The 21,647-nt window shown below is 35.5% G+C and overlaps 2 protein-coding genes, 1 long non-coding RNA gene and 1 pseudogene across 3 annotated transcripts; 3 read left to right on the top strand and 1 right to left on the bottom strand.

The window, feature by feature from the left end:
• Nucleotides 1–1,806: 1,806 nt before the first annotated feature.
• On the bottom strand, nucleotides 1,807–9,943 carry LOC132644579 (germin-like protein subfamily 1 member 7). The gene is made up of 3 exons (XM_060361168.1): nucleotides 9,814–9,943; nucleotides 2,140–2,369; nucleotides 1,807–2,016 (listed from the first exon to the last, which is right to left on the bottom strand). The coding sequence occupies exons 1-3, from the start codon at nucleotides 9,941–9,943 to the stop codon at nucleotides 1,807–1,809; spliced, it is 570 nt and encodes a 189-aa protein (XP_060217151.1).
• LOC132600113 (uncharacterized) lies at nucleotides 2,917–5,446 on the top strand. The gene is made up of 3 exons (XR_009567126.1): nucleotides 2,917–3,167; nucleotides 3,884–3,934; nucleotides 5,137–5,446. It is a non-coding gene; the product is annotated as an uncharacterized LOC132600113 (long non-coding RNA).
• A 1,384-nt stretch (nucleotides 9,944–11,327) lies between the features above and the next one.
• On the top strand, nucleotides 11,328–12,383 carry LOC132600114 (putative germin-like protein 2-1). Its single transcript, XM_060313225.1, has 2 exons — nucleotides 11,328–11,532; nucleotides 11,658–12,383. The coding sequence occupies exons 1-2, from the start codon at nucleotides 11,409–11,411 to the stop codon at nucleotides 12,218–12,220; spliced, it is 687 nt and encodes a 228-aa protein (XP_060169208.1). The 5' UTR covers nucleotides 11,328–11,408; the 3' UTR covers nucleotides 12,221–12,383.
• A 4,735-nt stretch (nucleotides 12,384–17,118) lies between these two features.
• On the top strand, nucleotides 17,119–20,838 carry LOC132644580 (disease resistance protein RPV1-like; annotated as a pseudogene).
• The last annotated feature ends 809 nt before the right edge of the window (nucleotides 20,839–21,647 follow it).

The raw sequence follows: 21,647 nt of genomic DNA on the forward strand, positions 1-21,647 counted from the left end.
GTTATATGCATAAAAATAGTGCAAACTAATAATGTAAAAAAAAAGTGCACCCCATACTAAACAACATCAAGCAATATTAAAAAAAAAAAAAGGTGGAACCCACCATCTCCAAACTCACGGTAAAAAAAAGTGGACCCCATATTAACAAAATCAAGCATATCAAAAACAAAAAAAAAAGTGCAGACTTTGTATTCGTAGTAAACACTAATATAATAAAGTTTTAGTTACGGAGTGCAAACTATAATGTTATATTAATCATGTTTTGAACAGAGTATATATATATATATGCATAAAAATAGTGCAAATAAATAATGTCCGAAAAAAAAGTACACCCCATATTAAAAAATCAAACAATTCATGTAATTTCCAAAGTATCTCATTAAGTCAATAATGATGGATTCATTGCCACGTGCGTATCAATCCATTAGTCGGACCAAATGAAAATGTTTTTCTTCAAAAGGTTAAGTAGTCAAACCATACAATTTTTTTTTTATATTACCATGAGATCTAATCTAGATATTAAACTGTTGTATTTACTATTCCGCCATGTCATTTATTTGTTATGTTTACTAACATAAATATACTTAAAATATTAATATTTTAAAATAAGATAGAATTTAATTACTTTTTTATTTTTATTCTTACTCTAATAAATGTGAAAAGAGATTAATGTCGTAAAAAACAAAAATCAAATGGAGATCAAATAATGAATAAGGTAAATTAGTCAAATTATAATTCTAATCGACGTTTTCTTAAAAAACCATGCAAAAGACAACATGACAAGTACAATGAGCTAAACCGAGAATATTTATCAAAAATTTTAAAAATAGTATTTCTTCGTTTAAATAGAAAATCAATTTCTACTTTATTTCGTTTTAAACATGTAAAATTAATTTATTAATTTGAATTAGAATTATCTAAATCAAAATTTGATAAAAAATAATAAGTATTTTACACCTTTAAATTAATCGAATTAAAATTGAAAGTATCAACTGATGCTTAAATATTGCTATTGTTTTATCTCAAAGAGAGGAAAATAGTTTCCTTTTAAACAAGTCTTCTCTTTTAAAAAATATTAATAAATTTGCCAATTTTGTATTCGTAGCAAACATTAATATAATAAAGTTTTAGATACGGAGCACAAACTACAATGTTATATTAATCGTGTTTTGAACACAATATATATATATATATATATATATATATATATAATCAATATTCAAAGACAACTACATACACATAAATGTATTATAATCTAAAGTGTTGGGCCCGTGCGCAGCACGGGCATAGGCCGTCTAGTATATATATATATATATATATATGAAGGTTTTATTTGTATGGAGTAGCTGGCCTTTTGCGAGCATCACCTCATGCTGAGACGCTCAACATAGACATCGCGACTACACCTCATGATAATTCCCGCTGCCACTTTGAGTTAAGATATTTGGCCAAAGGAGATAATACTGATTTGCAGAGTTGGATTTCAAGCTTCTATTTTCCAGACATCCGATAAGCAGATACAGGACAATATACTATCCAAATTTTCAAAATCATTAGAGAAGCATCATATTTCCTTCAAAAGTTAAATACGCTATATTTAATTCCATTAACCAATCTTTGTTCAATACATCAACCCCAAAACGTGAATGAAAATCAGTCCAAAAGACTAATATTCAATCTTATTGACATATAATACTATATCTTCATAACATGTAAGAACATCATCAAATGGTATGTTTCAAGAAACAACCACGAGTAAATGTTTCAAGAAACAACCACGAGTCCACGAGTAATTGGTTTATACTTTTAGTTATTATCCCACCAAAACTGTTCTTGAAGATGATCAATTGTTTTCTTGCCAACTTGGAATGCTTTAGCAAGGACAACATCATTAATTGGCGGATCTGAGCCAAATACTGTGTTTACAATAGTGATAGCTCCTGGATTTTGGCTGCTGAGACCAGCAAATGCAATAGCATTAGTCTTTCCCACATTAAGTTGAAAATGGATAAGACCCTGAGGAAAAACAAAGACATCGCCAGGATTCAAAATCTTGGTGAGTAACTTGTTCTTCATATTTGGGCCAGGGTTAGAAAGGACGAAACCAACATAGAGTCTTCCCTTAAGAACAACAAGAACCTCAGTTCCTCTAGGATGTGTATGAGGCGGATTAAGACCACGTCGTGCAAAATCAACACGAGCTAAAGAAATGCCAAGAGTGTTTAGTCCAGGCAAATTGTTCACGTTCACAGCTGTTACAACTGATCCAAATTGATTTGATGTATTTCCAGGAACGTTTAAGCCTGGTCTGAAGAAGTCATCAGCAGTGACAAGTTTCGGATCCTTGCAAATTTTTCCATTGACGAAAACTGTAATATTGCGGTATAATTGTTACACCCCGTACTTCGAAGAAACACTGTTAAATTTGAATGTAAGAATGTCGAGTTACGACTAGTTAAAACAACTTTGGAGTATGAGGAATGAGGCATTATTAAGTATATTGTTTAAATAATGGATGATTATGATCTTGTAAGTCGTCATCGGGAAAGAGTATTTTAAAACACAAGAATATGGTCATTATCATGTATAATAAGTGATAAATATCATGTATGGAGGGTTTCGGAATATTTCGAGATCGAGCAAGTTGAAGAAAATAAGTTCGACGAAAATTTGAGAAATGCTGGACAAATTTTTAGTCAACTTTGGAGGGGTATATCTCTATGCATATTTGGAGTTTTAAGGCGTTTCAAAAGCCTAAAATGAAGTTCGTCAAGTCTAGTTTATGATTCAACAAACCACTCATCGATAGGACGTCGGAGTAGAGAATTATAGACGCTACAAACTGAACTGTCGCGCAGAAACAGCACTGCTACAGCACGCTACAGTACGCTACAGTACTGTAGCTACAGTGACGCCGTTTCAGCCCTTATAAAAAGGGGCAAAACCCCATTTTTATCATCTAAAAACTTCTCAAATTTTCCAGAAAATTCAGCAACAAAAAGGGGCCTAAATCTCACATAAAAGTGAGGATTGTGAGTGAAATTTCAAGCTACGAAGTACTAATCGAAGTCCGGGCAACGCATAATCACGAATATAATTTTGTTTGGAGTTAGAGGAGCATGGGAACAATAAGATGTTGAAGGATTTGCTACTTTCATAAAAACAAGGTAAGAATCAATTCTTTTTTCTTATGTTATGAAGGTTTGTTTGTGTTGTAGTATGTAGAAATGAGTAGAATTTATGGAAATATGAAAGTTTGCAAAGTGGGTATGTATATATATTATATATGTAGCCATGGGTGTATATATGTTGTATACATATATGAGTTGAATTTTAAGTTGTATACTAGTTGTGGTTATTGTGGAATTTGTATTGGAAATGGAAGTTGAATGAAAATTGGATGAAATTGGAAAGAAGCCATGTTGGCCGTGTGGTAGATTGTTGTTGGAGATGAATTAGTAAGTAGAAAATGTGTTGGAATGGTTTTGTTGCATATATAAGAATTTTGGATTGAATATGGAAGTTGATGGAATTGTTGAATATTGAATATATAGCTTGGAATACTTTTGGTTTATGTTTGAATGGTCTTATATTAGTATGTGAATATGAAAATATTGATATCGGGTTGTAAGTGCAAAGTTGGATTTGGAATTGTCGCATTATTTGGAAAATAAGACTATTTACGCTAGAATGCGTTCCTAGTCGATTATTGATGTTGTATATATTGTTGTTGGTATGGTTGTTGTTGTTTTAGCCGAGTTTTAACCTCGGGGATGATATATATATAGGGGAGATGCTGCTCAAATTTTTATAGACAAGAATTGGTTAAGGTTGAAATTTTAAGTCTTATGAATAGTAAATTGGTAAATGTGACCATTTGTAGGTTTTGGACGAAACGGGATTTGAGTTTTGGCAAGCGTAAAGGGCAAGAAAGGTATGTAAAGCTATCCCGATTCTTCTCTTGGCATGTCCTAGATGTACTAGGCTTGGATTTACGCCTCGGGGAATATTCTGTCCATCGGAATCCGCGTTTGAAATCGTCTTTTTTTCATTCAATAGAATTGAATTCCTTAAGTATGCTTTGATGAAAAATTATGAAATTTTTTCCCAAATTGCTTAGGAAGTTATGGAATGTCCTAGAACCTTTGTAGGTGACCCCATAAGCTTAAAAATACGTAATTTGAGCCCACCGCTTCATTGGTTCCGAGGTGGGCCCACTATTTCCAATTTTACCCTTTATGTGTCTATGACTTGTCTTCGAGCGTTTTCGTTAGAGATACTCTAACTACTCCTTTATCTACTAAATAAAAACTATTTTAAATATTTCATTAAGTCTTATAAATTGTTTTGAATCTTGAAAACGATCTCGGATAGATTATGCCTCCGTAACCCGTTATGACATCTAAATTTACTTACTATGTTTCCGTCCGATTTCATTGATTTGATTTGACATTCGATATGCCTCATTGAGTCTCTGGAAATATATTTATGGTATTTTTAGTGCATTTAGTTTCTCACTACTCCGTTCGTGGATGCCTCAATGTTTCCCCCACTGAGCCCGGGCCAGGATATGTTGTCAAGCGTGATCCTTTGCATTGTTCGCCGTGCCTCGATGTGAGGGGGCAGGTATACGCGTACATGGGTTTGTGGAGTATGCTGTGCCATGTACGCTTGTTCTGATATGATCTGATATGGCCATCTGATATGATATGCTATGTTACGGGGTTATTCCCCTTTTCTGATCCTTATGTGTTGTGGCACCAGTGTCGGGGGGTGACCACGTTCTGTCTGCCGAGTCCCTTGGCCGGGGCCGGATATGATATGGCATATGTTTTTGTACATACTCTTCATGTTTTGAAAATATGCATTTGATACTCTGGACATCTCACTCACATTTCTGTACGTTCTGTTCCGGTTATGATTTTGTTCCGTAATGGGACCAGGTATGACATACGTTTCCTGTAAGTACTATTTATGCTTTATGATCAGCATTTTGCTAATCTGGATATTCCGTTCATTTTTCTGTACCTCCTGTTCCGATTATGACTTTGTTTACTACGTTCCATGCTTTACATACTCAGTACATATTTCGTACTGACCCCCTTTCTTCGGGGGCTGCGTTTTCATGCCGCGCAGGTACAGACTACAGATTTGCTGACCCACCTGCCTAGGACACCTATTCTGCTATTCTGGAGCGCTCTTTTGTCCAGAGCCTATACTCTGGTACAGTCTGCTGCTGTTGGATATATGTACGCTATTCATGGGTACGACGGGGCCCTGTCCTGTCTTATGTTTCTGTTATGTTCTGTAGAGGTCTGTAGACATACATGTGGGTTCTGTATATGTTTTGGGTTGCTATGATTTGTGATAGCCTTATCGGCTTCCATGTGTTATATATGTTCCTCTATGACACTAGTAATGTCGACTGACTTTTATATTTATATAATCTGCTAGTCTGTTGGTTTGGATTATTGGGTACGTTTGGGTGTCCAGCACGGACACTAGTCACGGCCTACGGGGTTGGGTCGTGACAATAATATCTTTATATTATTTGATATTATTTAGTAGCATATTTGTAGGGAGATAATTACCATATATTAGTTAGTTTCCTTGTTTCACTAATTACCATATATTAGTTAGTTTCCTTGTTTCACTAGGATCTTAGTTTCCTTATTTCACTAGGGTTCAAGATTGTATCCTATATATATTCTCTCTTGGTGAATGAATGGAATAAGTCAAGATTGTATAGTTTCTACATGGTATCAGGCCAAACGTTTTTTTTCTTCTCTTCATCGTAAATTTCCATGGCCGGTGACGCCGTACCTCCTCCACCACCACCCAAAATTGAGTCTAATTCTCCCTATTTTCTCGATCCTCAAGACCGACCCGGGGACTATATCACGCCTACTCATTTCAAGGGCGCATCAAATAACGCTGCCGTCGATCAGCACTTTACTTCCGATCAATGGAAGGCTATTATGGGATTTTTTGGTAATGCTACAATTCCCGAAAATCGCTTGAATGGTAAGTTTGATGTTTTTTCTTGGATTATTGACACTAGTGCTACTCATCAAGTTACCGGTGAGAAATCTTGGTTGTTTGATGTCTATACTGTTGATTGTCCTATTGGTTTGCCTAATGGTGAAAAGGTGCTTGCTTCGTTGGAAGGTTCTGTTCGACTGTCAGATAAAATCACCTTACATCATGTCCTTTATGTGCCTTATTTACGTTGCAACTTACTCTCCGTCCCCCAACTTACTGATAATTTACATACTATTGTCTCTTTTAATTCTTATATGTGTGCTATTCATGACCCACTGAATGAGCTGATTGGAACGGGAGTTAAGAGGGACGGATTATACTATTTTAGCAAACCGGACAGACTATACTATTTTAGCAAACTGGACGTGGTGCAACATGTGTCTACTGTCGTGGCAACGTCCGCATTGGAATTGTGGATCGACGATTGGGGCATCCTTCCGAGAGAGTAGTTAAGTTGCTTCCTCATGTCAGTAGTGATAAGAGTAGTTTAGCAAAGGATTGTGAAGTGTGTTTTCGTGCTAAGCATCCTAGAGACAAATTTCCTTTAAGTGATAATAATGCATCTAGAATATTTGAGAAAATACATTGTGATTTGTGGGGCCCATATCGCCATGTTTCGTCGTGTGGAGCTCGTTATTTTTTAACAATTGTTGATGATTTTTCCCGAGCTGTTTGGATTTACTTGTTGGTTGATAAAACAGAAGTGTTTCCGATGTTTATGGCTTTTGTTGCTATGGTTGATCGACAATTTAATCAAACAATTAAAGTTGTACAAAGTGATAATGGTATAGAATTTAATTGTTTGATCGATTATTTTTCCGCTACTGGTATTTTGTTTCGAACCTCTTGTGTGGGTACTCCGCAACAGAATGGGAGGGTAGAGAGGAAGCATAAACATGTGTTGAATGTTGCGAGGGCTCTCAGATTTCAGGCCAAGTTGCCTATTTTTTTCTGGGGTGAATGTGTTCTTGCTGCATCTCATCTCATAAATCGTACCCCCACACCCAAATTGGAAAATAAAACACTTTTTGAAATTTTATTCAATAAACCTCCTTCTTTTGATGCTATTCGTACTTTTGGGTGTTTGTGCTTTGCTCATAATCAAAAAACTCAGGGTGACAAATTTGCTAGTCGGAGCAGAAAGTGTTTGTTTGTGGGATATCCATTTGGTAAGAAGGGGTGGCGGTTGTTTGATCTTGATACGAAGGAATTTTTTGTCTCTCGTGATGTAAAGTTTGTGGAGGATGTGTTTCCTTTTGCTTGTCCGGAAGATGTTAATATTTCGTTTAGTTTTTTTGATGAGGGTGCTGAAATTGATCGTGATTTTATGGTGTACGGGGATGAATTAGGGGGTGAAGTTGATAGTTCGGAGGCTGCTGAGCAGCAGCTGCAAACCACTGCCCAACCAGCGCCTGCTGGCAGCCAGGCCGAGCTGCAGCCAACGGCCACTGTCTAGTCCGCTGGGAACCCAGCGCCAGCTGGCAGCGAGGCTGAGCAGCTGCCAACAGCCACTGCACAGCCCGCTAGGAACCCAGCGCCCGCTGGCAGCGAGGGGGGGGGGGGTGCAGCAACACCATACCCCAGTCACGAATGTGGAAGGTGGCTTGGGGCGTGGTTTTCGGGAGAAATTTCCCTCTGTTGTACTTCGTGATTATGTGACACACTCAGTTTTTGCTAATAGTCCGTCCCCTAAAACTCCTGTTAACAATCAATCCTCGGGTACTCCCTATCCTTTGGCACACTATATTAATTGTGACAATTTTTCTGTAAATTATCATAAGTTTCTTGCAGCTATTATTTCGGGTAAGGATCCTAAGACCTTCAAAGAATCCATGAAGCACGAAGGTTGGAGACATTCAATGAAAGAAGAGATACGTGCATTGGAAGACAATGGGACATGGACTTTGGAACATCTTCCTTCGGGTAAGAAAGCACTTGGTAATCAGTGGGTGTACAAGACCAAGTTTTTGTCAAATGGAGATGTGTAACGGCTCAAATTGCGCTTGGTTGTGTTGGGAAATCATCAACAAGCGGGGATTGACTACAATGAAACTTTTGCTCCGGTCGCCAAGATGCCTACTGTTCGAGCCTTCCTAGCCATTGCAGCATCCAAAAATTGGGAACTTCACCAAATGGATGTTCATAATGCCTTTTTACATGGTGACCTTGATGAGGAGGTGTATATGAAGCTCCCTCCCGAGTTTGAATGTCCAGATCCTACGTTGGTGTGTCGTTTGCGCAAATCGCTGTATGGGTTGAAACAGGCCCCTAGATGTTGGTTTGCAAAATTGGTGACTGCTTTGAAAGGGTACGGTTTCCTTCAATATTATTCTGATTATTCTCTTTTTACATTTACTAGAGGTAATATTCAGATTAATATCTTGGTTTATGTTGATGATCTTATTATTTCTGGGAATGATTTTGCTGCACTTGCAACTTTCAAAGCCCATTTGAGTGATTGTTTCAAAATGAAAGACCTTGGGTCTCTCAAATATTTTTTGGGTATTGAAGTAGCTCGTAGTTCATCAGGGTTGTTTTTGTGTCAACGCAAGTATACTCTTGATATTATCTCTAAAGCAGCATTGTTAGGTGCAAAGCCAAGTGGGTTCCCTATTGAGCAAAATCATAAACTTGGCCTTGCAAATGGAGATTTGTTGTCGGATCCGGAGGTCTACCGTAGATTAGTCGGGCGTTTGATTTATTTGGGGGTCACTCGACCGGACTTGGCATATTCTGTTCATATTTTGTCTCAATTCATGCAAGAACCCCGGATTGAACATTGGGAAGCGGCCTTACGAGTGGTCCGTTATTTGAAAGGCACACCAAGACAGGGTATTTTGTTACGTGCCGACAGTGAGTTGACTTTGCAGGGATGGTGTGATTTTGATTGGGCGGCTTGTCCGCTTACTCGTCGTTCGTTGACAGGTTGGCTAGTATTTCTAGGTCAATCTCCCATCTCTTGGAAGACAAAGAAGCAGCACACAATTTCTAGATCTTCTGCAGAAGCTGAATATAGGTCCATGGCTGCGGTCACTTGTGAGTTGAAGTGGCTGAGAGGTCTGTTGTTGAGTTTAGGTATACAACATCCCAAGGCGATCAAATTGTTTTGTGATAGTCAATCCGCTTTGCACATCGCAAAAAATTCAGTTTTCCATGAACGAACAAAGCACATTGAGGTAGATTGTCACTTTGTTCGTGATGCAATTAATGAAGGTTTGATTTCTCCGTCACACGTTTCAACATCTTCGCAATTGGCAGACATTTTTACCAAAGCTCTCGGCAAAACTCAGTTTGACTTCTTGCTTTCCAAGTTGGGCATTTTTGATTCCCATGCTCCAACTTGAGGGGGGGGGGGGGGGGGGGGTATTGCGGTATAATATCTTTATATTATTTGATATTATTTGGTAGCATATTTGTAGGGAGATAATTACCATATATTAGTTAGTTTCCTTGTTTCACTAATTACCATTTATTAATTAGTTTCCTTGTTTCAGTAGGATCTTAGTTTCCTTGTTTCACTAGGGTTCAAGATTGTATCCTATATATATTCTCTCTTGGTGAATGAATGAAATAAGTCAAGATTGTATAGTTTTTACATGTAACAATAGTTAGAAATCAAAAAAGAAAAAAAAAACAAGTAGAGAACAAACAAAACAAAACATTATATATATATATATATATATATATAATGTTTTGAAAATCATGAGATAAATACGTTATATATAGGCACTTAAAGCGAATAAAAATTGAGTAGTTATTAATCTCATTTACCAGTTGCTTTAGAGTCATTAACAGCAACACAAAAATCCTGCAAGGGACTAGGATCGGAGGCAGTGCTAGGTGAAGATGCCAAAGGCATTATGGCAATATTTATAACAAAGAACTTCAGGGCCAAAGCCATAGTTTGACAATTATAATCTTCTAATTAGATCGATGCTGCTTTAATTATATTTCTGGTAAGCTTGAATTAAGGTGATAGACTTTGCATGGGAATGGTGGCTATTTATGGATGAAATTTCTTGAATGAGTCCTCAAATTAAACAATGAAATAAGCTAGCCTCTTAATTACCAAGTCATCAATGATTAGTTTATAATAAACCAAAATCCTGAACCTTTCTTCAACAACTACAGAGACTAATTAATCCCTCGGGACATTGGAAATGGTCAATATTAGGAAAAAAGAAGAGTAGCAAAGAAAAACGAAAAACCTTAACTACAATCATCCCTCTATTTCATCCACTCTGCCAAATAAACAAATATAAATGATTCAACAAATCGAAGTAACAAAGTCAAAATTGGAAAATTAGAAAAGGTAAAAGGACTATACAGCTTCAAAATTTTCAATAGTTTATATGCTTAGAGATGGGAAACGTATGATCTAAGTTTAAAGGAAGGGAAATATTATGCCAATTCAATAAATTCACATTTATTTACCAATTCAAACTTCCCTTTATTTAACCAATTTCTTATTACTGCTAATATATTGTGTCACAATGTACTTATGTCCCCCATGTATTGACCCAACTTGCCAGTGTTTCTCTTAATTCTATTACTATTATAAAATGATTATATGGAAGTAAAGTTTAGCTTCTAGATGATAGTATATGGTAGCAGGCTCTGGATCACCTCCTTAAATCAATTAAATCATATTATGTTGATATGATCAAGTGTAAACACGGCGGCATGTAAATTTTTATGCTGAATTTTCCGTAATTCTCAATGAGCTCTTGATTTGAAGTGGAGACAAAGTAAGAAAGAAAACCACAGAATTTCAGATGGACACAAGTGTGAGGAAAGAGTAAAATTGCGACACAAATTTTCGTCCCATCAATTTAACAAATTTTATTTTAAGAATTCAAGTAATTGATCCGGTTATTGAATTGATAAATCTCAAACTTACCAAAATAAATATTAGCTCTGGATGTTAATTCGGAGTTAGAGACAGTGAGTTCATGTTCAGATATTCCGATCCTGTTTTGGCGGCTTATATATTTTTAATAACTTCTATATGTTTTAGGGATTCAATTGTCTTATTATTTCTATAATATTCTCAAGAAATGTGATTTAGTCATTTATAGTAGGGAAGTCGTTGTTAACTGTTTTTATGTTCACAAAAAAATTATAGTAAGATTTAGTCATTATAGTGGTTGACGGAACATCACGACATATTTGTTTAAATATACACCATTGAAGACTTGGTAATGCAGAAGCCAAATCCACACTTTGTTTAGTGGACGTTTGGATACAATTTTGATCAAATTGTTATCTATAAATAGGTACACCTCTCTATTCATTACTCACACAGAATAAACAGAGTACATCAATTAAATTGTCTCAATATATATACGCCGAGTTTCTAGTTTGTGATGGCTCTCAAATACTTTGTATTAACCATTGCCTTGTTGGCTGCGGTGACTTCAATAAGTCATGCATCTGATCCTAGTCCTTTGCAAGATTTTTGTGTTGCTGTTAATGACTCCATGGCTGCTGGTAAACCCACAGAATTTGATACTTATTTTCAATCATGGCTTCCCACTTCATGCCTATCTTGTTTGTTATTTTACTTCTATAGTATTTATTGTTATTTTTACTTTCTGATTGTGATTTCTATACAGTTTTCGTGAATGGAAAGTTTTGCAAGGATCCAAAGGATGTCGCTGCTAATGACTTCTTCAAGTCAGGCTTAAACGAACCTGGAAATACTTCCAATCAAGTTGGATCTGCTGTAACTGCTGTAAACGTCAACAACTTACCTGGACTCAACACTCTGGGCATTTCTTTGGCTCGTATTGATTACGCACCATACGGTCTCAACCCACCTCATACACACCCCCGAGCAACTGAGTTTCTTGTTGTCCTCGAGGGCACGCTCTATGTTGGCTTCGTCCTTTCAAACCCCGGTCCAAATATGAAGAATAAACTATTTACCAAGATTCTACATGCTGGAGATGTGTTCGTTTTCCCGATAGGTCTCATTCATTTTCAATTTAATGTGGGAAAGACTAAGGCTGTTGCATTAGCTGGACTCAGTAGTCAAAATCCAGGAGTCATCACTATTGCAAATGCAATATTTGGCTCAGACCCACCAAACCGTGACGATGTTCTTGCAAAAGCATTCCAAGTTGACAAGAAAGTTGTCGATTATCTCCAATCACAATTTTGGTGGGACAACAACTAGATTAGTATAAGCTAAATAATAACTATGGTGCTATTATTTGTGCTTATGTTTGGAATTTAAAAAATCAGAAATAAATCTCATGATCTAGTCTTGTGGACTGGTTTCATTGATCTTTGTATTGGATGTATTAAATGGGGAATTCTTATGGTTTGTGTTTAGCAAAGTTATGTTTATCAGTTTATCATTTCCCGTGGTCATGTTCATGTTCTCAAAACTATAAACAAGCGTCAAATTAAAACACGTTATAGTATTTGTGATATTTTGCTCTAAACTATTATTGGCATGTTTATGATAACCAGATGAGGCATTGCTCTTTGCCATTTTTACTTAAAGAGAGTTGCAAAGTGCATTAGTCCACCCATTATTGGAAAAAGAAACAGTAAAGAACTGTTATTTAGTCCTTAATTTTTTTTCTTATTAATTCAAGAAGGAAGGAGGGAAGGAATTAATGAAGCCAGCCACCACGTAACTCCATAAAAGATTAATTAAGTCGTTGACTCAATTGTCAAACATAGTTGACTACTTTCAAAATACAAACTCAAACCAAATCAAGCAATAGCAACTAGCAACTAGGCCCGGGCATAAATACTGAAAATTGAAAAATCGGACCGAACTGAATTAATTCGATTTTTTCGGTGTTCAGTTTTTCGGATTTTCGGTTCGGTTTCGGTTTCGGTTTTCAGAAATTTCGGTGTTCGGGTTTAGAGTTCGGTTTTTCGGGTTTTCGGTTTAAACCGAAATTTTATATATTAGCCAAATAATATTAAATGGCTACTGGTTTATGTAATTTTTGGCTACTGGTTTGGTGCTACCAAACATAAAAATGGCTTCTGGTTTACCATTGAATTTTTGTTTTTGATTCAATGTTCATAGGAAAGGGCAAAACATACAATTGGTTTTTTTGCATGTTCATCCACTGGACTAAGCTAAGACCGGGCAGACCTTGAAGATCCGTCATGCATATCAAAAAAACCGAGTTGAAAAAATCGAAACCGAACCGAACCAAATTTCAAAAAACTGAAACCGAAAGAACCGAACCGAACTAGTTTGGTTCAGTGTCCCTGCACCTTCAAAACACCGAAACCGAAAATAGCCGAACCGAAGTTTGAAAAAACCGAACCGAAGAACCGAACGCCCACCCCTAATAGCAACTAGTCGATACTTGATAGCAACATTATCTATATCTATATCTATCTATCTATATCTATACTATTCTAAAAGTGGAATTAAAAAGTTACAAAAGTTGAATTACCAGAATGTCCATTAAATATTGAATGACCATTTTGCCCATCAGTCAAACACTGCTGTAATAACACCTTTTGTACAGAAATGTAAAGATACGTGCGTTCTAATGTACTCCCTCCATTCCATAATAAGTAGTGTTTTTTGCTTATGCACACCCCTTAAGAAATTGCTTACTTCTATAAAATTATGAGTGTTTTTACTTACCCCTAATTAATGCCTAAAAAAAGAAAAGCTATCTAATGATTCTTGATTATAAATAATAGTAAGTTTGGAAGAATAAGATCAATTTCTTCTTGAAATCCTAAAACATCACTTATTTTAAAACAAAATGAAAAGCCTAAAACACCACTTATAATGGAATGGAGGGAGTTTTCCTCTTGAAATCCTAAAACACTACTTATTTTGAAACAAAATGAAAATCCTAAAACACCACTTATTATGGAATGGAGGGAGTAGATAAGAAAAACAAAACGTGGAACCCATTTAATATGGTTCGCTATTAATAAGGCCTTTGATGCTTTGGGAAGGTGTACAGAATGCAAAACGGTTAAATAAATGGCAAACTTACAAATATAACTACCTTGTATGAGGATCTTACCATTTTTCAAATCACAATTCGTAGCTTACTTTTAAGCAAAAGCTGTGTATTTCGCGTGTATTTGGGCGAGACTCTCCCCTTGCCCGCACAAGTTTCGAACCCAGCCAACAACATTACTTATACATGTGACATCAAATATATTTAGATACAAGGAGAAGAAGTTAAGAAAAATATGTAAGAAAAGAGATGTTGTTGGCCGTGTTCAAACCTGGGCGGGTAGGGTGAGAGCCTCACCCAATAACCACTTCAACCACTCCAACTTATGTATTTTGGTATAGCTATGAATGAAAATTTATAAAATCACTGTAGCTATTAAATATAAATAAATTAAAAGACAGTTATTATCAATAATTACCTCTTAGAAGAAGCTACACCAAGTAAAAATTCCTAAATAAATCCTTTGAGAAATAGATAAATCGTATTCCTATTAACTCGAAGGATGATGATGTTTAAAATTCTAAAGAAAACTTATATAGTATGGTATCTTTATCTTTTTTTCTCTAGATCATTTTTATTTAAAATATGTTAAAAAGCCTAAAAATTCTCTTTCAGTTTTTTTTTTCTCATTTATGTGATTATATTAAAAATTCGAAAGTGGCTCATTAATTTCCGTAATAACTTTTCATCTTCCCTTTCTCGATTCAGCAATTTAGCTTATTTGCCAGCATTTTTTGCATTTACTCTCATTAAAAACACCATTCATTATCATTAATCTTTATTAGCAGTAATATGTATATGCATGCCATTTATTCTAAAGGCCACAAAGGAATACAACATGCAAGACCTACTACGAGGAAGCCAAATTAGCCATCATTTCCTCTACGAAGGCACAAGTTTGATCATATTGACGACACCCTCTGGCAGAAGAAAGTTTTTGTAGAGAATATGCACCTAAAGGTTATCGAGAGTATGTTGATATAATTCACGGAAAGTTTAGCTTATTTATCAGTAGCTCTTGCAAGTCGCTTCATGAATTTTAGTCTATAGTACTTTCGGAACTTTATTTTTTGTGTTGGTTAGCTTTTTTTTCTTCTTTTCGGCTTCATGATTTGTGCCTAATTTAACTTTCAGAAGACGCACGATAGATGTGCTAATTACTTGAACAACTTTTTTTCCATGTCCTTTACCACAAGCAAACGGAGACCTAACCGAGGATTGGTAAGTCTCACAAGTCAATATACCACCAAATGACCGAGATCCATTCTATACTTGGCAATTTTTTTTCAACAAAAAAAAAAAAAAACTATTTTGGATTACAGTTTGATATGTATAGTAATGTCGTTTGTTCCAAAGAAGTTTGTCGACTTCGTCGCCGCAGTAGACTTGTTGGAACAACGGAGAGCTTTGCATTTAGATGTGGACAAATTTGGTTTCTCCTTTTTCTTTATTCCCCTTTAGAATTTTGTTATCAAATTGGTCATTATCAATTATCGACAAATCATTTTTCTATTTGATGCTTGAACCGCTAACTTAACCTTCCAAAACTGTCAAGAGATATATATAACAATATAGATTGGTGATCGGTTGAGGCAAGCATTAAAATTATAAAAAAAAATCTTTATGAAACTCTTAAAAAAAAAAAATTGTTGTTGTTTTTCTCAAGAAGAGGTATCATGGATCTTTTGCACCAAATTGTTGCGCATTGTTTTCAAATTTCAGTGTGTGTGTGAATGTATACTGAAACCATAACCAGTGTTGCTCATAAATATAAATGTAAATTGTGTTTGTTGAAATATTACAAAAAATGTCAAGTTGAATATATTATGTTTTAGAACAAGTGCAATTTGAAATTCTTCGAACATTAAATCATAAAAATAACATTAACAATATTATAATTAAAACAACGCATACTGGTAAATCAAAAATCGAATATTTTAAGCAAGTGAAAAAAAGTTGATATCAATTGTCTGTGTAGAATTACACACAATAATGGTGATTGAAGTAGAAAAAAATACTATTGAAGAAATATTTCTTTCTCCCAAGATTAACTTTTACGAACCTAAAAATGAAGAATATATATCCTTTCACATTCATTCGGAAGCAATTTACATTGTGCTTTGCAATGATAATAAATATCAGTGAAATGTTTGTACTGATTAGCATTGGATACACGTGCAACGCACGTGTCCAGATACTAGTCAAAGAAAAAATGAACATATGACAAAGGTATAATTCTTCACGCACTATAAAAAATACTATAAAAGTTTGCCTAGAAGCAATCACCTTTAAAAGAGTGCGTGATAGCTCAATGAAGGGGCTAAGGGATCTGCCGAAGCTAAGAAATGTAAAAATATATCAGTAGGGGCAGGGAGCGTTCGGGGTGCACCCTAAGTCTCAACTTACACCTTGTAAAAACAAATAATCAATTTTAAGTCCACAACCCAGATCAAGGGACATACATTTTCCACTTAAAAGAAAAAAAGAGTTGAAACTTTTTTTGTGGTTTTTTCTGGAATTTATTAGCTAAGTATGGAGGAGAGGCATATTTATGTCACTTCATGTTCGAAATTCTTCTTTATTTATTGAATTTGATCAAGTCTTTAGCCATTACTTTCTGATCCAAGCATATAGGAACATAACAGTATTATCTTAAATGGTTCTATTGTATACAGTTGAATGGAAACTAGAAGTCTTTAATACAGTGTGACTGAAGAGTAGTATTCTTTAATTCTCCCTAGTTCGTAACTTCCTAGGATGTAGCATAACGATGCAGATGACAACTGCAGTTTTCTAATTTCTTGCTTGTCCTTCTGTTCGTGCATTTTGATTTTTGCATTGGAAAAATCGTTGTTTTCCTGTCTGACTACTTTAATGTTGTAGAGTACATGAAAACCATCTACCAACATAGATTAAAGTTAGACAGTTGGAGTCAAGAAACCAGAAAACAAGAAGATAAACAAGAACCAATATTTCTAAGGTCTAACCACATGAGAGAAATAAGTCTAAACAAGAACAGAGATCATTCTTTCAAGTTTTAAGCCACTTGATTGCATTCTGCCAAGGGTCAAATCCTTATTACTGAAAAGCTGCCAAATTTGTATTACTATTTTGACCAATGGCATATGAGGCTTTTGTTGATGTGGGTCTTCGTACTTTTAAGGATGACAATGAGGTTGAAAGTGGAGAGAACATTAACTCTGAACTGGATAAAGCTATCCATCAGTCAAAGGGATCAGTCATTGTTTTGAAAAACTATGCATCTTCCAGCTAGTGCCTTGATGAGCTTGTGATGATCCTGGAGAACAAGAAGAACAGAGGACATGTCATTCTTCCTGTTTTTTACAATGTTAATCCGTCTGATGTTGGCAAATAAATTGGGGAGATATGCTGTAGCATTTGCTCGACATGAAAAGCGATTACTGGAAAATTCTGAAGATAATCAAGCATAGGCTAAGCGGATCGAAGGGTGGAGGAAAGCACTCAAAGAAGTTGCTAGTCTTGGGGGGAGGACTTTACAGGGCCAAAATGAAAGGTGACCAGCATTATTTCCTCATGTATGAAATGTGAAGAGCTTATGTATTGTTTCTTCCTGACGAATTATCATATTTCTTTTTTGATACTTTTTGGCAAGATACATAGAAAGACATTCAAACTTAGCTTCAACTGTCATTTTGACACGTAAACTTAGCCTGTGATCATCAAGACACCTTAACATAACACATGTGTCTCGTGGACACCCTGGTCCAGCACACCTCAAGCGTAAACTTCTATCGTTGGTGAAGTGTCAAATGGACAAATTAGCAAATGACACGTGTACTTTAAAAAAAAAAAGTTCTTTGTTAAAAGAATAATATTGTTTCAATTTAAAATAGAAAAACCCTCCCCTCCACCCCCGATTTTTCTCCTTCCCCAATCTGCTCCTACAATCTCTCTTGTGATGGAATTGCAAATTACGTAGAGAAAGGAATTGGTTTATTAGTTCAATATCATATAATTAACGGAAAAGGGTCATATTTGCCCCTCTACTATCGAAAATAAGTGATACTTTCCCTTTGTTATACTTTTTCAACAAATATATCCCTACAATTATACTTTAGAGCTATATTTACTCCTCGCACGTTAAAACTTAATTTTCAGCTTTAAAAGGCTACGTGTCATGTTCTTACTGAACGGAAAAATCAGCCCCATTTTAACCCTAAACGGCCCGACCCACTTTTTTTCCCACATCCAAATCGCTCTCATTTCTCTCTCTATATGTCGTTGAGCCTGCAAAATCAATTGTTGGTCCAAAGCTCCATAATCTTTCTTCTCACTCAATTCCTTCGTCTTTTTCTTATGCAACAAAACCAAGTTTTATTAAATATAATTTACTAAATAAATACAAGGTATAATTTATTAAATTATTCTTATTTATTAGATAATTTTTTAGAATTGAGCAGTATTAAGGACTACTTCTTTAATATTAAGAGTATGGTTGAAAACAATTTACAACTTTAATCTTGAATTCCTAAAGTGACAATTATTTTGAGCCAAAGCAATAGCTGAAATGGATTGAGTACTTATATTTGTTCAGAGGCAGGTGTATATATATGTTGAGCTTTATATTTTTTGAAATTAAATCTCACGTAATTTTCAATTGTACCATTTAATTACCACTTTGGCGGGATTTAAAAAAAAATGTAGTGAAGTGCCTTACTTTTAGTTCTGGATTGTCCAAAAATTGTGCTATTGTCCCAAAAAGAAAATTAATTTATGGTAACAATTCATTCTGTTTTCAACGTTCTATTATAAAAGTGAACTATTTATACTTTAGAGTGAGGGGTAAATAAAGCATGTTTTTTATAGTGAACTCTATAAAAATAGGATTGTTTTTTTCGTTCAATATGAGCATAACACGTGGCTTTTTAAAGCTGAAAATGATGTTTAAAAGGGTGACGGGTAAATATAGCTCCAAAGCATGACTGTAGTGGTATATTTGTTGAAAAAGTATAACGCAGGGCAACCATAGCTTATTTTTGATAGTAGAGGGGCGAATATGACTTTTTTCTGTATAATCAATGTCTATGATTCTTGCGTTCTTTCGAGTTCTTCAAAAATGGGAGAATTAAGCCTATATTAAGGGTGGGTTATTTGCAAAAAGATTTTGTCATGGTGGTGTAGAGAAAAAAGAATAAAAATGGAGAAGGATGAGAGAGGAGCATTAGGAATGAAATAAAGGTGGATTATAAGGGTAAAAATGAAATTTTACTGAACTCTTTAAGCTGAAAATGGGCTTAAATAACGTATCACACGCTCAAATGTGAGGATAACACACGTACTGTGCCATGACAGATCCAAGTGACCACGAGTTCACACCTGTGTTAGGTTAAGGTGTCTAGACAGTCACTTGGTGAGTTTAAGTGTCAAACTGACAGTTGGGGAGGTTTGAGTGTTTGTCAATCTATTTTGCCATCCTCTAAACTTCTAGTGTCAATAGACTTTTTGGATGATATTCCAGAACAGTTTTTGAGTCTCACATCAATCAGACATTAATGTGATGGGCTTCTTGTTTCTGTTCTGGATGAGAAGTTTGAGACTCTACCTGCTAATGTCCGGTCCTAGTGTTATGATCTGCTGATCCTGTAGGAAAGAGTCAACATGTATTGAGAAAGTCATCAGATTAATTGAAGAGAAAATAAATCGTTCAGTTATCGGCATTGCACCCTATCTCACTAGAATAGATTCTCGGGCTAAAGACCTTAATCTGTGGTTGAATAATAGGACTGATAAAGTTAGCGTAGCTGGAGTTTGTGGTATGGGCGGAATAGGAAAAACTACAATTGCCAAGTATGTCTTCAACATAAACTGCGGATTTTAAAGGAAACAGCTTTCTTGAGAACATAAGACAATATTCTGAATATGCAGATGGACTAATACATTTACAAAAACAATTTCTTGCTAATATTCTGAATAGACAAAAGAAGGAAATTCAGAGCGTTCATGAAGGGATCTATCATATCAAAGTAGCTATGTATGGCAAAAGAATTTTGGTCATTCTAGATGACATTGATAGACTAGAGCAATTGAATGTTGTCCTAGGGATGCGAGATTGTTTTCACCCTGGGAGTAGAATAATCATAACTACTAGGCATTGGGAGTTGTTAAGAGCTTACGAAATTGACAGGGTCCACTTTGTAGAGAAGTTGAGCAAAGAAGAATCATTTCAGCAATTCAGTTGGCATGCCTTTTGAGAAAACCTGCAAACTGAAAATTACAAACAACTTTCAGAAAGAGTGATAAAACATTGTGAAGGACTTCCTCTAGCTCTTCAACTCTCGGGGTCTTCTCTGTCTGGGAAATCAGAAAGGGTATGGGAAAGTGCACTTAATAAATTGGAAGCAATCCCTAATAGTCAAGTGGCTTTAAAGCTAAAATAAGCTATGATTCATTGCAAGATGACCATGACAGAAACGTATTCCTAGATATTGCTTGTTTCTTTGTTGGAAAGAATGTAAACATTGTGGCTACAATTCTTGAAGGTTGTGGTTATTATGAAATAGTTGGTATCCAGAATCTGATCGACAGGTTTCTCCTAACCGTTAATCAAAATGAGAAAGTGGTGATGCACCAGTCTGTCATAGATATGGGGAGAGAAATTGTGAGGCAAGAATCAACGAGGAATGCTGGAAAACGTTCTAGACTGTGGCACTACAAGGATTGCATCAAGTCTTGGAATAAAAGACTGTAAAGGTCAATGCTTCGCCTGTCTTAAATTCCTCACTATCTCTCTTTCCCTGCTCCTATGCTATATGCTTTTTTTTCCTTGAACAGGCCACAGATACTATACAAGGATTAAGCCCCTCTGTTTCTATGAAGAAAGATAAACCACCTGTGATAATTCTGGCAAGAATATTGCAACAGAGTACCTTTTGGAGTATGCTGATATTATTCAAAAAGCAAAGTCGCCGTCTGAAGCAAATTCAATAAAGAAGCAGAGCCATAGCAGTTTCTTCCCTTGGCCTCCCCAAAGCTCTGTAGGATCAACTCAAATAGTGCTGCAACCAAAAAGACGAGTTTGTTATGGATGCATTTTCAAGAATGCATGGACTAAGATTGCTGCAACTTCATAGTACATTGCTCAGGGGAAGTTAAAAGGAATTCCCCAGAAAGCTAAGATGGCTATTGTTATACCCCATTTTTAACCGGGTTAAAGTAGAGTACAACATATTGGTGATTCCTATTTTTTTGTGTATTTTAAGGAGTCGCCACCTAATTATTTATGGTGAATTAGGACACCTAAAGTTTATTAAAGTTATTTTAAAGTTAACTCTGTTTTAAAAGTTCTGCGAAACCAAATGATTCTAGGTAAGGGTTCAATTAGTCTAAAGGGAAGGTATTAGGCATCCTTTAAGACCCATTAACAATGGTTTTTTTTTTGGTAAAGTAATAAAATTCATTAGTAAAACATCAAGAAGATGCAAGGTTACAGATGGGAAAAGCTGGCAGGCTTGGCAAAACCTGTAGAACAATCTAAAGATATCCTATCTCTACTGAACTAGAGAAAAAGAGCTGATAAAATCTAGAAAGTTACCCACATTGTTTACAGGGGCAAAAAAATGCCAACTAAAAAGACTAACTAAACACCTAGACTTTAGAGAGCAAATA

The sequence above is a fragment of the Lycium barbarum genome, chromosome 6 (genome assembly GCF_019175385.1).
Source record: "Lycium barbarum isolate Lr01 chromosome 6, ASM1917538v2, whole genome shotgun sequence".
Classification (NCBI taxonomy): domain Eukaryota; kingdom Viridiplantae; phylum Streptophyta; class Magnoliopsida; order Solanales; family Solanaceae; genus Lycium; species Lycium barbarum.

Coding starts and splice junctions, on each gene's coding strand:
- LOC132644579 (XM_060361168.1), bottom strand. CDS start 9,943: ATGGCTTTGGCCCTGAAGTTCTTTGTTATAAATATTGCCATAATGCCT. Junction 2,370..9,813: donor TAATGACTCTAAAGCAACTG/GTAAATGAGATT, acceptor GCAATATTACAG/TTTTCGTCAATGGAAAAATT. Junction 2,017..2,139: donor CACATCCTAGAGGAACTGAG/GTTCTTGTTGTT, acceptor GTTTTTCCTCAG/GGTCTTATCCATTTTCAACT.
- LOC132600114 (XM_060313225.1), top strand. CDS start 11,409: ATGGCTCTCAAATACTTTGTATTAACCATTGCCTTGTTGGCTGCGGTG. Junction 11,533..11,657: donor TAATGACTCCATGGCTGCTG/GTAAACCCACAG, acceptor ATTTCTATACAG/TTTTCGTGAATGGAAAGTTT.